Genomic DNA, 13,897 nt, shown 5'->3' on the forward strand with positions numbered 1-13,897 from the left:
TGTGTGTGTGTGTGTGTGTGTGTGTGTGTGTGTGTTCTATTGTTAATAGCTCCTTTATTTTTTCACAATAACTGAATATTATTTTTATAATATTTTTTCATCGAATAATTTTTTTAGTATATTTTCCATCGAATAAGATTTACATCATATATTTTATCTCTAAGATATTCTTCATCAAAACCAAGAAATACAGAATTTTTTTTAATTCTAATATATTTCTATGATGTCAGAATATTATTTTAAGAATTTACAACAAATCATAAATATATATTTATATCAAATTTCTTTTGTCATAATATATTATTTACAAAATTAATATTTTTACAAGATATTTTTAATTTATATCGTCTGAAAAAAGGAGAACTTTTAAAATTTGGAATGTCACCTTTTTCCCTTCAGAATTCTGATGGATTCTACTAAGAAAATTTGACAAAATTTTATAATCATATTATTATTTTTTTTTTATTCTCACAAAATGTGAAATGAATTAAATACTTTACAAAATTCGCATGATTTAATTAATTTAAGAAATATTAAACCAATAATCAATTTTTTAACGAATAATTTTATATATTTTTTCACATCATTCTATTCTATTATTTCTAAAATTAATGTTAATTACGAAATTTCCTTTAGAATTTTAATTTTAAATTTATTAATTTTACTAGTGCACTTTTATTCACATCCCTTACATCTAAAATCCTATCTCTGATTAATTCATATTAATAAATTTATTTGATTAATTTCATAATATTTGAACTCCTGATTTCTCTTCAAGCATCTCCTTCATTCACAATCTGCGTGCACCTTATCTAACACGCATAAAACAACTGTCTACCCAATCCACATATAATTTCAATCTTTTTCTCTCCTTCAAATAAGACATCTAGATGCATTCGACCTCACCTCGTCATACACATCCTACTCTCTCTCTCTCCTCAACATCCCTTTCTCTGTGCTCGGAGAGGAGAATCTCTCTTTTGGAAGACTCGCCTGTGCCGGTGACGTCACTCGGCCGTCCGTTATCGCCCATTGGCTGCGTGTCACCGGAGTGGGCGTGGCCCTTCGGAGGGGGGGGGCAAGCAGAGATAGCCCATCTATCAAGGATTTGTTCGCGGGGAGGGGTGGGCAAATGAAGAGAACTCTCGGCGTGTCAGTGCAGTGGCTGGCAGCCGAACAGACAGCAACCGCGGGGTGGAGAATGTGACAGCGCGGGATTTTACCTGTTAAGTGCGTTTTACTATCGTCTGCAGCGTGTTTGTTGTTGTTCCTTTTTGTGTTGTGGATTATTTGTCGCGGTGGCCGGTGGAGATGTTGCGGCCGGCCGACCGACCCTGAGCGGCCCTTGCCCGCTCTCTGCTTACCACTTTCATGTGCAAGCGGGCGCCCCTCTGCAGCATGAACCACCTGAGTACTATGTACGCAACGAAGAGACGCAGAAGAAACAGCAAAAGGTCAGTGCCCATTTTCATTTTTGCCTTAAAACCATCATGGGAAGTGAAATTTGAAGTAATTAAACGTTTTGCATATCAACATGACGTGAAACGTTACTTCCCCAGGGATAGGATAAGTCTTTTCTCACCCATTTTGATAATGAGTTTCATTATCTTGTCATTAAACATAGCGTGATTTAGTGTACTAATATTCTGGTTTTTTACCAATAAAAACAAAAGCTTCTTGGTAATATTTCAGAAAAAGAATTGAGTACAATACAAACCAGCAAATCTCAAACTTTCGTACATTAATACAATAAATTGCTGGCTACTAATTTATATAATGAGTTTCATCGTACCTTTTTTAACATATTGTTTGTAGCTAATAATGTATTCATTTGAATGAAGTAGAAGCGTCTTAAAAGTAAATTAAAAAATGATTAAGTATATTGCATACCATAAATTCGCGAAATTGTTTCGCCATAATAAAACAATAAGTCATTGGCAACAGATTTAGATTACGAACTTTGTTAAACTTACCTCTAATACATTGTATTGTACTTAGAGTGACCGTATTCCTATTTCTTAAATCACCTGTAAGATAAATAAAAATCAAAGTCATCATGAAAGTAAATTCAAAGAGAATAAGTATCTTACATATAATCAGCAAATTGTTAAACTGTTTCATCATCAACTTTGTGACACATCGTTGTCTGCTAATTTAGATCATGTACATGGTATTAGTTATTAGTGCTAGAGGGAGAAAATGGATTGATTTTTTTTTCTCTTTAGAACTCGACTTTTACCTAACTTAAGCATTTAGGATAATCTTTTTGCTATATTCTTAATTCAAAATCAACCATAAATAACCATAATTAAAAATTTTAAGTATTGACTTCAATATACAAATCCAAAATCAGTTATGCATCTTAAATACCACAATTTCCCAAAATTTCTTCAATGTTCCATAGTAAGTAAAAGAATCTTAAAAATCATATCAAATTAAAACTTGCAAGATACGAGTTTAGATTTTTTTTTTTTTTTTTTAATTTACCATTTATAGAAAAAGTTTTGTTATATTCTCAGTGTAAATCCCAACTAATAACCAAGAAACAATAAAGTCCAGAAACAATTTTTCTATTTATTGAAACAATTATTGGAAATATAATTCTTGTGTCAACTTTTATTATTTATTTATACTTATATTAAGTTCTATTTATACTATTAAACAATTTTATTCAAAAGGCGGAGGGGGGATTTTATACTATTAGACAATTTTGTTATATTCTCAATATAATGTCTGACATAACAAGCAAGAAAAAACCAAGTGGAGAAATAATTTTGCCATATATTAAAACAATTATTATTAAAGTAAATCATAGATCCCAAATTTCATTGCTACCAAATGGATATAAAATCTGCCAAACTTCTGCTTTGGAAAATTTGCTTTTACTCATAATTAACCACTAAAGAAACTCCGACTAAGGTACAATAATCCTAAATCTACCTAAAGGTTTGGTAATTTAAACTCTTAATTTTTTTTTACTGACATTGAGTGGCTATATCTCAGTTTTACCCTTAATAAAACACTCACGTACATTTCCTAGAAAAGAGAAATAAAATGTCTTCAGGTAAAGGAGAAGTAACTGAATAAAAGCACTGCATTCTGTTCTGCAAACAAAGCAATTCACTGAATAAAAAAATAAAATAAAGATCTAAACTCTTTAATATTCATTTTATTGATAAGAATCAACAAGTTAAGGAACAGTATTGATAAAACCAAGAAACAAACACTTTTGTATTTTGTAATGCTAGGATATTCTTACGTTTGTTTCTATTATCCAACACTATTTCTTCTGGAAGCTTCACTTGAATATTATTTAAATTATATTTTTAATTTATCATTATAGTGATACTTTCAGCTGATATCAAAACAATTTATATGAATTAACAAAAAGAGAAATTTTTCAAACTGAAATGAACAAGAAGAGAATTAAAAATTAATTTAATCTCTAGTTCTAAAATCTTTCTTCCAAATAAAAAGATTTTAATTCTTGATACCCGACTTCTCTTGCTTAAAATATACGCTACAATATTTGGATGAATTTAAAAATTATATAAGCTAGTTTAATATTCAATAAATCACATTTATAACTCGAATAAAAGACAAAATTTTATTAAATTGAAAATTTAAATTTTCATCACATACATAATTTCCATTTTGTTTGCACTAGACATAAATTATTCACATAGATTATATTTCTTTTGTATTCAGCATGCAATAGAAATATAATTTAGAATTCATAAAATACAAAATTATATTCTTACATCACTTGATCCATAGATTAAAAGCATAATTTCAACCAATGAAATAATAAAATTGAAATATATTCATTTTCTCTTAAAAGAAATTTAATCCCGTATTTCTGAATTTTAATAGATCTTTTCTTATTTTCTTTCTTTCTCAATAAAAGTGTAGCAATAATTAAGGTATTCCTGGTCTGAAATATTATAAAGATTAACCAATTAAAACAGTTCAAATCTTCGTGTATGCACTTCAGAACATGTGAAAATGAATAATGCAAAAATGATTAAGAATCAGAAATATATAGTTCGAAATTGTCATTCCCCATAGAAAACTCTGTTTTACAAATATTAATTATATTGTCATTTTAGAACTAATGACTTTTGTTAGTATCTATCGCAATTTTACACCACTTAGTTCACATTTACTTGCATCAAGATTCTGATTAATTATCATACAATGAAAATTGAATTATACGAAAGAGCGTTTGCTTATCCATCCCTATCTTCCATTAAAAAAAAAAAGATTGTTGCTTAATTCTTTCTTCAGTGTTTTGAAATACATATCACTTACATTTAATATCCTTTCTTGCTATTAATTTCTTTCTCCCTAAGGTCTTAGTAGGAATACTTTCATTCTAACCACTATGTGTATAAATTTTGTCTAAAATAGTACGAACTCTTATGAAGATATTCATTAAAATGGAATTTATTAGGTAATACTAACTCTTGGCATGCTGAAAATTTGCAAGCGCCTGTATCAACTGCAGCTAAACATTCCTTAAGAAACACTAGTTCAGATTTCATTTAATGCAACAAAAAATATTCACGAGAAATGTAATGTTAATAAACTTCGAAATTGGTCTTTTGAGCTTTTAGTAAGTCGCCTTAAATTCAATATGTTTAACGTCAGTCGTTAAAATACCATAGTATTTTAAAAATAGGGCTATGTTGGTTATAAAGTCGCAAGTTGTATCGATGATTGGGAAGCAGTTATTATGATTTTTTTCCATATTTGGTACGATAATGTGTAAGTTATATATAATCACATAAACAATACCGTAATATAAATTTTAAATAATATATAATTAGAGTTAATAGTAGTTTTACAATTATCCTTTTAGAGCTTCTTGTGGTGCTAATTATAATATTTCAATTCGTTTTGTAAATTGAGAAGCGGATAATTTATTTAATTTTTAATTATTTAAATTATATTGAATAATTAACTCTGAAAGTAATTATTAATATCTTTAACTACAGCAGTTTATTAATTTTATTTAAAAGGCCACTTTCTATTTACATCTGTTTCTTAAAATGTCCCCATTTAAAAAAAAAAAATTCATATAGCTTTCGAATTATTTTTATCGGGTATTCAAAATCCTATGATCACGGTTCAGTAAAATTTGGATCTGTTATAATCATATCAAAAAGGTTATATACGATTCAACAGTTTAGAAAGATGCCGTATTGAAAGTTAAAGACACCCCAAAATTAAATTTGATCAAAGACTTAAGATGCAGCACATAATATGTGCTGAAGGTATGAATAAAAAATGTTACATCCTTTTAAAAATCAAAAACCACTGAAAGTAATTTAATGTTATCAAAAAACCTATAGTACTAATAACTAAAAATTGCTGATTTTATTAGAATTTTTTTTTTTTTTTTTTTTTTTGCGAAATATTTAACGAATTACAACTCAAAAATAATGAATACTTACTGTTTGCTTAAAAATGCGTAAACAACAAAAAAGGTAAGGATGCACCATATCCCGATCCGATGCGGAAAAAAGGTTGAAAACTGCGGACGGTCAGTTCCAAGTTCTAGCCGTAACAGTGTCCATAGGAGTGGGCGACTTTTATTGCAGTAAAATAAACACCGTGAAAGATATTCCAATTTTTCAGTATCATAACGTCTCAATGAGCAATGCGTTAGTGGATCCATTATATTAAGATTCGAGAGTTTGAACTATAATGCAATATCGAACTTCAAAAATCAAGCAAAGATAGAGGAATTATGAATAAAAATGCCGTGTTATTCTTAAAAATTATCTTCGCATCTGATTAAAGAGAATTGAATTGCCATTCAATGGCAAAGGTAGGGGTTACGAATAAAAAAAAAGACCTGGTCATTTCATATTTAACCTTTTAAGTAGCTTAATTTAATAATACTTATCTTACATTTAAATAGGAATGGAAAGGTAATCTTAATTAGTAGGATCAAGCTAGATTAGGTAAAAGAGTCGACAAAGTTTTGATAGCATGATTTAGACATCTAATCTAATCGATGAGTAAATGGTAATGTAATAATTTCATTTGAAATTAGCATACTTATTATAGGTGTAATTCTTTTATAAATTTTATTCGCAGTAAATAAAAACATTCTTTTCATATTTGTTTAAATTGACACATCAAGCTAGATTAGCTAAACAGGCATAGTAATAAGAAAGGACTATCATCAATATATCACTCTATCACTGGTGTATTATCAATGTTACACCAGTGATAAGTATGCTTTTTCTAAATTTCGAGATAATAACATCATCGAGTATTCATTAATTGGATTAAGTGACTAGAATTTGATATCACATAGTACGTAGATTCATTTTCGTTGAATCATGCCAAAAGGGCGCCCAAATTCTTATAATAGTAAGAATCTTACATCGCAGCAATAAACGCATCTTGTTAGAGATGATGTAAAATATATTAAGCTAAAAAGATTTTATTATTTAATATTCAAATTAACAATATGAAATTGATATATAAATATCGACTTTTAGTTCAATTTTTAAATTTGAAATATATAAGAGAACATCTAAAAATCTATTTAAATCTAGAATCTTGATACAAATTGGTGTCATACTGAAGGAGATCCTAACAACAGAATATATATTTCTCAAATTTGTCAGTATTAAAAGTAAAAGATATTGAAGAAAGGCTTGACTGAAAACATTTCAGTAAAACTTATCAGATAATTGTATGCAATTATCTTTCATCGTATTTACTATATAGCCGTATATAGTTATTTGAGCATGTTTGAAGTGATACTCAAAATGAGATTAAAATTTTAATTGCATGTATACTGATAATCCATTCTAAAGAATTGTTTTTTTTTTTCTGTTAAAACCGCGATTGCAAATTTTGGATGAAATTACTTGTTTGAAAATTATAAACTTACAAGCTTAAAGTCGCTCTCTCTCTCTCTATTTATTATATTATATATATATATATATATATATATATAATTATAGGAAACACAAAAAGTATGTATGACTTCATAATACACTGAACAACTATAATAGACCTTAAGTAGACAAATCTAGTAAATCAATATAAATGATTTAAAATCATTAAAATAGTTGAAGCATTTTGTTACGCTTGTTTCTTTTTTCTTATTATTTTCAAATGGAAGTATATCTATAACTTACTCGCCTTCTTTATAAATAATTTCTGAAAATTACTCAAAATTGTTTTCTTATTTCTGATCAATGATACAGTTTGAGACTTACTGATTGAATATTTGATAAGAAGTACTCTATTTCGCACATTAAAATATAATCAATTTTCAATGCTGAAATTCGGAACTGAATTCTAGCCGTGAAACCCAATGAGCGGATCATTTTCTAAAGCAAGGCTTCTCACTCTCTAAGTAAAGTATATGCGGCGCAATTACTATTTTGAACAAACATTTTCCAAAAAATTAAGAAAATATTGAGGCATTAATCAATGATAATTAGAGAAAATTTCATATAAATAAATTTTAGGATGAATAAGAAATAGATATTGAGGAATTTTTTAAGGAAACCTTTTAAACCATAATAATATTTTTACTGCTTACAAACGTTGGAAAGTTAAAGATTTGCAGATCCTAAAAGAGTTTTCGATTTGAGACGCCAGTAGTATAAAAAGTTATGTTCTAAAACAGGCTACAGAATTTTAACCATAAAGAACTAGGCAAAAAGTAGAATTGAATTACCGATTGAAAATTTCTATTCAAATCGCTAATCGTGCGTATATCAAGAAAAGGAAATTGATTTGAATAGATAATTCATAACTTAAACAATTAGAAATCAAACAAGTTGCTTGTAGATCTGTTCAAAGAAAATTCAATGTATATTTATAAATTCATCATAATAAATAAAAATATATCGAAAAATATAACTTCCATAAATAAGGCCGCAAATAATAATATCTTTAATTGAACAGAAGGATATACTTTGAGAAATATTAAATACTAATGACGTAGAAAAAAATTGAATGTAGTCAATAGAAGAAATTGTTTATCTGCAATTCATTGAATGTGGTTCCACTCTAAAAATTCCCATATATACAAATAAAAATTACGAACATTTAATTATATTAATTATTAAAACCCATATTGCTAGTTAAATGACTACTAACTCTAAAGTATATAAAATGTTAGTAGATATTAAAAAAGAATTTAATTTAAATAGTTAATTAAATACGAACATTTAAAATATTTTTTCCAGATTTTAATCATTAAAAAAAATTTTTAACTAAAAATTCACTTGAACAAATGTGCTATTTTCTAAAGTCCAATATTATGTAAAGGTTTGCCTTATGAAATCAAGAAAAATGCATAAACATGCAAAAAAGTAGGTACTTAGGAAGAATTAAGAGCTGTAAAGAAATATTTGATAGATGACAATTTTATATAAGTGAAATATTGCTTTTTAAAACTTTCTTTTTATTGCTTTTTGAATAATTTTGTTTCAACGCGTAGTGCATCATTACGTCTAATAACATAAATAAATAAATTTTCATAAGACATTATATGAAAATAAGCACCATATTGTTACAAGCCGTTAAATAGATACAAGACGAATATTAATCTTACTAAATACAAAGTCATGAAATGGACTAAAGTCGCTTCGTGTAGCATTGTCTATGTCTACAAATGGTTTGTTTATGTCTAAAACTGAAAACCTCTCTTCCTGAGTTAGTATTTATGGGACCGACAATCAGCAGTATTACCTCGAATTTAAAAATAAATGCCAAAAATGTATATTATATATATATATTATATTCATTTTTTAAAAACTTGCATCGTGCTTATTTCCCATTGATTCAAAATGATTTCTGAAACGAAGAAAATTATAAATTATGTTTTTGATTATGCAACAACCTAATTATTTTTAAAGCGCATGTAAAATGCTTTTTAATGCTTATTTTTATATAAAAAAAAACTTAAAGTGCTATTTTATTATTTGATTGAAATTTATTGGCATATAACATCTTAGGGTAAGACTGAAAACCCCCGGCGACTATAAAAAAAATAATAAATTATTGTTGTGAATTAAAAAAAAAATTGTAAAAAACTCTAATGTTTGATTGATGGAAATTGTATAATTAAAACTTTTCTTTCTATAAAGAATTTTTAAAAACTACCAACATTGTCATATATATGATGCTGAATTCATTCTTTCAATTCTATAAATGGAATGAAAAATATGAAATAATAAAAGATAAATTCAAAAATGGCAATTAGACATAATTGTATTAAAAGCAATATGTGCTTACAAAAAATGAAATGAATTTTTAAAACAATATGTGATCATTTATAAATAAAATTATTACTTTCATAATTTGTAAAATCCCGAAATTTTATTAATTGAGAAATGTGTACTGGGATTGATTTTTCCAAATATTATCTGGAATCGGTCAAATAGGAAATAACGAACATTAAATTCCTTTAATGATTAAAAGGACAACAAATACTAATAATATTTTATCCAATAAAATTTTTGATAATTTACAGATTACCTCTTTTTTATATTCGGTAAATAAATTAAATGGATCAGAAGATTACCTAAATAATATTTTCAAAACACAATGCGTATTCAATTATTTATTCGCAATGAAATTTATAAATTTCATAACTTATGTTTTTAAATTCTATATAACTTTGGCAGACTTAGAGTACTCAAACCAATTTTAAATATTTCTTTTTACAAAATGGAATACGAAGTAATGAATAATTTATTATGCATTGCTTCAGTTTTCAGCTTTCTTAACAAATATCATAAACCATGAATGTTTTTTCTTTCAAGTTAAATTATATTGGTTCATTCCATTAGGAATTTCAATTCACAAACGACAAAACGATGACGTAATACACCTTCGGCTATATCTAACTCTACACCATTTAAAATAAATTTATTTTGCTTTAAAAAACTTTCAGAAGTGTCGTATATCAATTTTCAAATTAAGTTTCTAATTTTTTTTAACACTTCTTACTTAAATTTATGGTTCTTCTTATTTATGCGCTTAATTATACAATGCCAAATTTATTAATTTAAATTAAATGCATTTCTTACGTATCCCACACACAGCGATCATTGTTATTTTAATTAAAATTTGGCCATTTGTATTATCGGCACTTCAAATATTCAGTGAAAGATGCAAAAAAGGAAATTAATTACCTGTCTTCATATGCGAAATTTCCAACAAAAAAGAAAAGGCTTGGCTTTATCTTTTCAAAGCAAAAACAAACCTTGTAAAACCGCAGCGATTTACCAGATCACGATTTTCGAATCAATTTCGGTACCCATATCAATCATTCATAACAGTAGCTCTTGAGTTTTGCAAATGTTTTAAAACAATTTCTGCTGCCTTCGAATCTCCATCAAGGAACAATTTGTGCAGTCCACTACGCTCTTTAATTAGTGAGGGTCGGGCTCACAACCTCCATGCCCGCAAACGATCCTCCACAAGGTTTCATTTCACAGCTTTCTGACCCAAACCTTTCCTCTTTAACCATTAGGGGCTAACGACTCGATCTGCTAATGGATCCATTCATTAAAGTTTTTGTCACTGACGTATCGCTGATGAATGTTCGCTTCATGCAAATACCAGGTTGCACGTTTTTCAATTTAAGACTAATGATACTTAACTTTAATGAATTAATTTATCAAAAGCCGCTAATTCATCAGACATGGACAACCAGAAGGCAGGTGGGACGGTAGAGGTTATTTCGGAAACTTGGCACGTGGGACCTTTGAGGGGAAGGGATCATTTATCAAAAAAATAGGTTCCTTGATATCAATTTCTTCATCAATCCTCTTAAATTCCTGCAAGTTTGTAATGTTTTCTGAGCTTTCTTGTACCAGTGACAGATGCTATAAATCCTTACGTTTAGTTGTAGTCAGAGAAATTTCCTTTGAATCTCAATGTTTTGTGCACTCATTTCGAATTTCATTCTAACCCAGTTATTTATATATAGTTTACGTCGATTTTTTTAACTAGTCTCCCCCCCCCCCAGTCATTCAAAGTAGTTATGTTTTCTTAATGTTTGATATAGTGGTTATAGATTTACTCGGTATATTGTACCGAAAGTAGTTTCATTTGCATCTTCGAGTATAGGTTTTGAATTCCGTTTTTAAAGTGTGTGTGCGTGTGTGTGTGTGTGTGTGTGTGTGTGTGTGTGTGTGTGTGTGTGTGTGTGTGTGTGTGTGTGTGTGTGTGTGTGTGTGTGTGTGTGTGTGTGTGTGTGTGTTTAACTGATACTGTCTCTTTTTGATCCTTTTATCATCGTGTTTGTTGGTTATTCAGGCATTGAATTATTGCTTTTGAAATTCATAATCTGAAATTACATCTTTCAACTGTGTTATAATGCGATACATCCACACATCAAGCATTGTACAGAAAGCAAGTCTTTTATGGATCTTTAATTAAATCAATAAGCCCGCATATTCCCTAAAAATAAGAGGGCCTTCTAATTAGATAATAAAGAAAACAATAACGTGGCAATACTTTTCAATGTGTATTAGGTTTTCTTGACTTTGATACAGTGCTAAATATCAATCCACTGACTGTGTAATTTTTTAAAACCATTATTTAAATGCGTTGTTTGCAAATAAGTTCAAATATTTTTCAAACAAAGCGAACGGATACTATATGTTACTCGATATTAATATGATGTAATAAAAATCTGTAATCATAAAAATAAATACACAAAACTGCAAAACAAAAGCGAAATGCAATAAAAAAAATGGACTGATTGCCCACCCGCGAAGTTCGAGAAATACGCAGCTGGAGGATTCAATTTTAACGTTCAATTGCAAAAAGTTCACCTGTACTTGAATAGCTGCATTTAGATTATATTGCAAGTTTTGAATTCAATTTCTTCTTTCTCGTTAATGAAGTATACACAAAGAAAGTATTGTAATCGTCAAGAATTCAAGCTCGAGATTTTGAATAATCTTCCCCTTTCAAACCTTCCAGAATCCGAAACACACATTTTTTTAAATTACGTCTAATTGTGCATGAGTACGATAGCTCAAAAGCACTTTGGGTTATATAAATGAATTTTAGTATATGGAATTAACGCGAAGTTCATAGATCCCATCAAATGTTGAACGAAATCCAATCAAAGAAAGTCATTCTGTCTATTTGTCCGAATATACAGGAACACAATAATTACAAAACGGAGAAACAGTTGGAGAGCTAAAAGTTGGTATACAGATTTATTATCTAAAATGCATATTCGATTCAAATTTTTAATCAAATCCGTCAAGGGGTTTGCCATCTATTATTCTACATTTTTTCATGTATGTAAACATAATAACTCAAAAATTCAATGAGTTAAATCAATGAAATTTGATATATGATCTTGTTAATATAACTGTAGTTCTATGTCAAATTTTGGTTAAAAAATACGTCATATTCTATTTTCTTTTTATGACATATTTGTTATACACATTCATTCATTTCTTTTTCTATTGAATGATTAATCGCCAATAATCCGCGTTAAGTTCAGTGCAGTGAAATTCATGCCAAATGTTGATCTTTCGTCATTATTGTTCGCCAACGGCATGCAGTTAACACACAAATGCGGTTTTCTTTGCTATATTGTTAAGAACAACTCTCATGTATGAAAATAAACATCCGAGTCTTCATGGCATTTACAGCCTTATAAAAGAAGCTTTTTTTTTAAATATATTCTGAAGGGATAGGGAATGATATTTTTATTAGAAGGTATACGAGAAAGTTTTAGGGTGTCATTCGAGCTGGGTAAGTTCTGTGCCGAGTAGTTTAGAAATATTCCTTTAAATCTGCATGGTGTTGAAGTTATCTGCATGGATGGAAAACAGAAAGAAATTCTTACAAACGTGTAATACAGAAACTAAAAAAGTGGTTGGTACAGAATAAAGCTTTATTATTATCATGTGAGAACATGATGTTCTGGTTAGAGGGGTTTTAAAGCTCTAAATCGCGTAACCAATGAATATTGAATCTCGAAATGGCGTAGGCAATGAATGAAGTATAAATGGCAATTTTCATCATCATCTTTTAATGGCATATATTTTTTTACCTGCTTTTTGCAATATTGCATTATTATTATGCGTGCTTCTTTGAAAGCAGATGCGTTTCTAAAAGGTTGACCTGCTTTTACCAGTATTGCTTTATTATTACGTAGGCTTCTTTGAAAGCTGATGTGTTTTTAAAAAGTTGACGTAGAACTATGACATCATAGCTGTTATTTTCATGGAATGTAATTTTTTATTTATTTATTTTATATTTCTTATTTCTATGTTGCTATATCATATACCAACAATTAACTGAGTTGACTAGAACTATAATCTCCAACAATAGAAAATTCCATTATTAATGATTAAATTTTGAATCACTGCTTCTTTTGTTTCGATAAGGTTCTTTCTAAACTGTTTATTTGAAATTTTAAAAATAAGTCTGCAAGTAACCATGTATTGTTATTGTAATTAATTATTTTTGTAGGAATTAAATTTCTTATATGCATCTTCGAATAATTAATTAATTTTAATGAGAATATTCACAAATGCTACCGATTTTTGATTCTTCCTTTGAATATTCTCAATAAATACAGTTAAGAATAATTCTCAAAAGTGAATTTTTCCCTTCTTAACAAAGCTAAACTTTCCAATACATTTAGAATTAATTCTATGCATGTTTTTTTTTTTTTTTTGTCACACATGGAACTATAATGTGTTTGAAATCCTTCCAGAAGTAATTAAAGATGGAACTATGATTTTACTTTCACCCCTCTCTCCTCTAAATATTTTTTTTTTTTTTTGAATTATGGAGAATCACCACCACTATCCAGATTCTACAAGTCTTAAAAAAATTATTTTTCAAAATTTCGCACCATTAAAATCAGACCCAA

The 13,897-nt window shown here is 28.3% G+C and overlaps 1 protein-coding gene across 1 annotated transcript in view; it reads left to right on the forward strand.

The window, feature by feature from the left end:
- The first annotated feature begins 1,168 nt into the window (after positions 1-1,168).
- Positions 1,169-13,897, forward strand: part of LOC129985192 (uncharacterized) — a 201,813-nt gene continuing 189,084 nt past the window's right edge. The window contains exon 1 of the mRNA XM_056095124.1: positions 1,169-1,454. Coding sequence (XP_055951099.1) covers positions 1,372-1,454 — 83 coding nt within the window. The 5' untranslated portion in view covers positions 1,169-1,371. The remainder of the gene's footprint in view (positions 1,455-13,897) is intronic.

This window comes from Argiope bruennichi, chromosome 9 (assembly GCF_947563725.1).
Source record: "Argiope bruennichi chromosome 9, qqArgBrue1.1, whole genome shotgun sequence".
Lineage (NCBI taxonomy): Eukaryota > Metazoa > Arthropoda > Arachnida > Araneae > Araneidae > Argiope > Argiope bruennichi.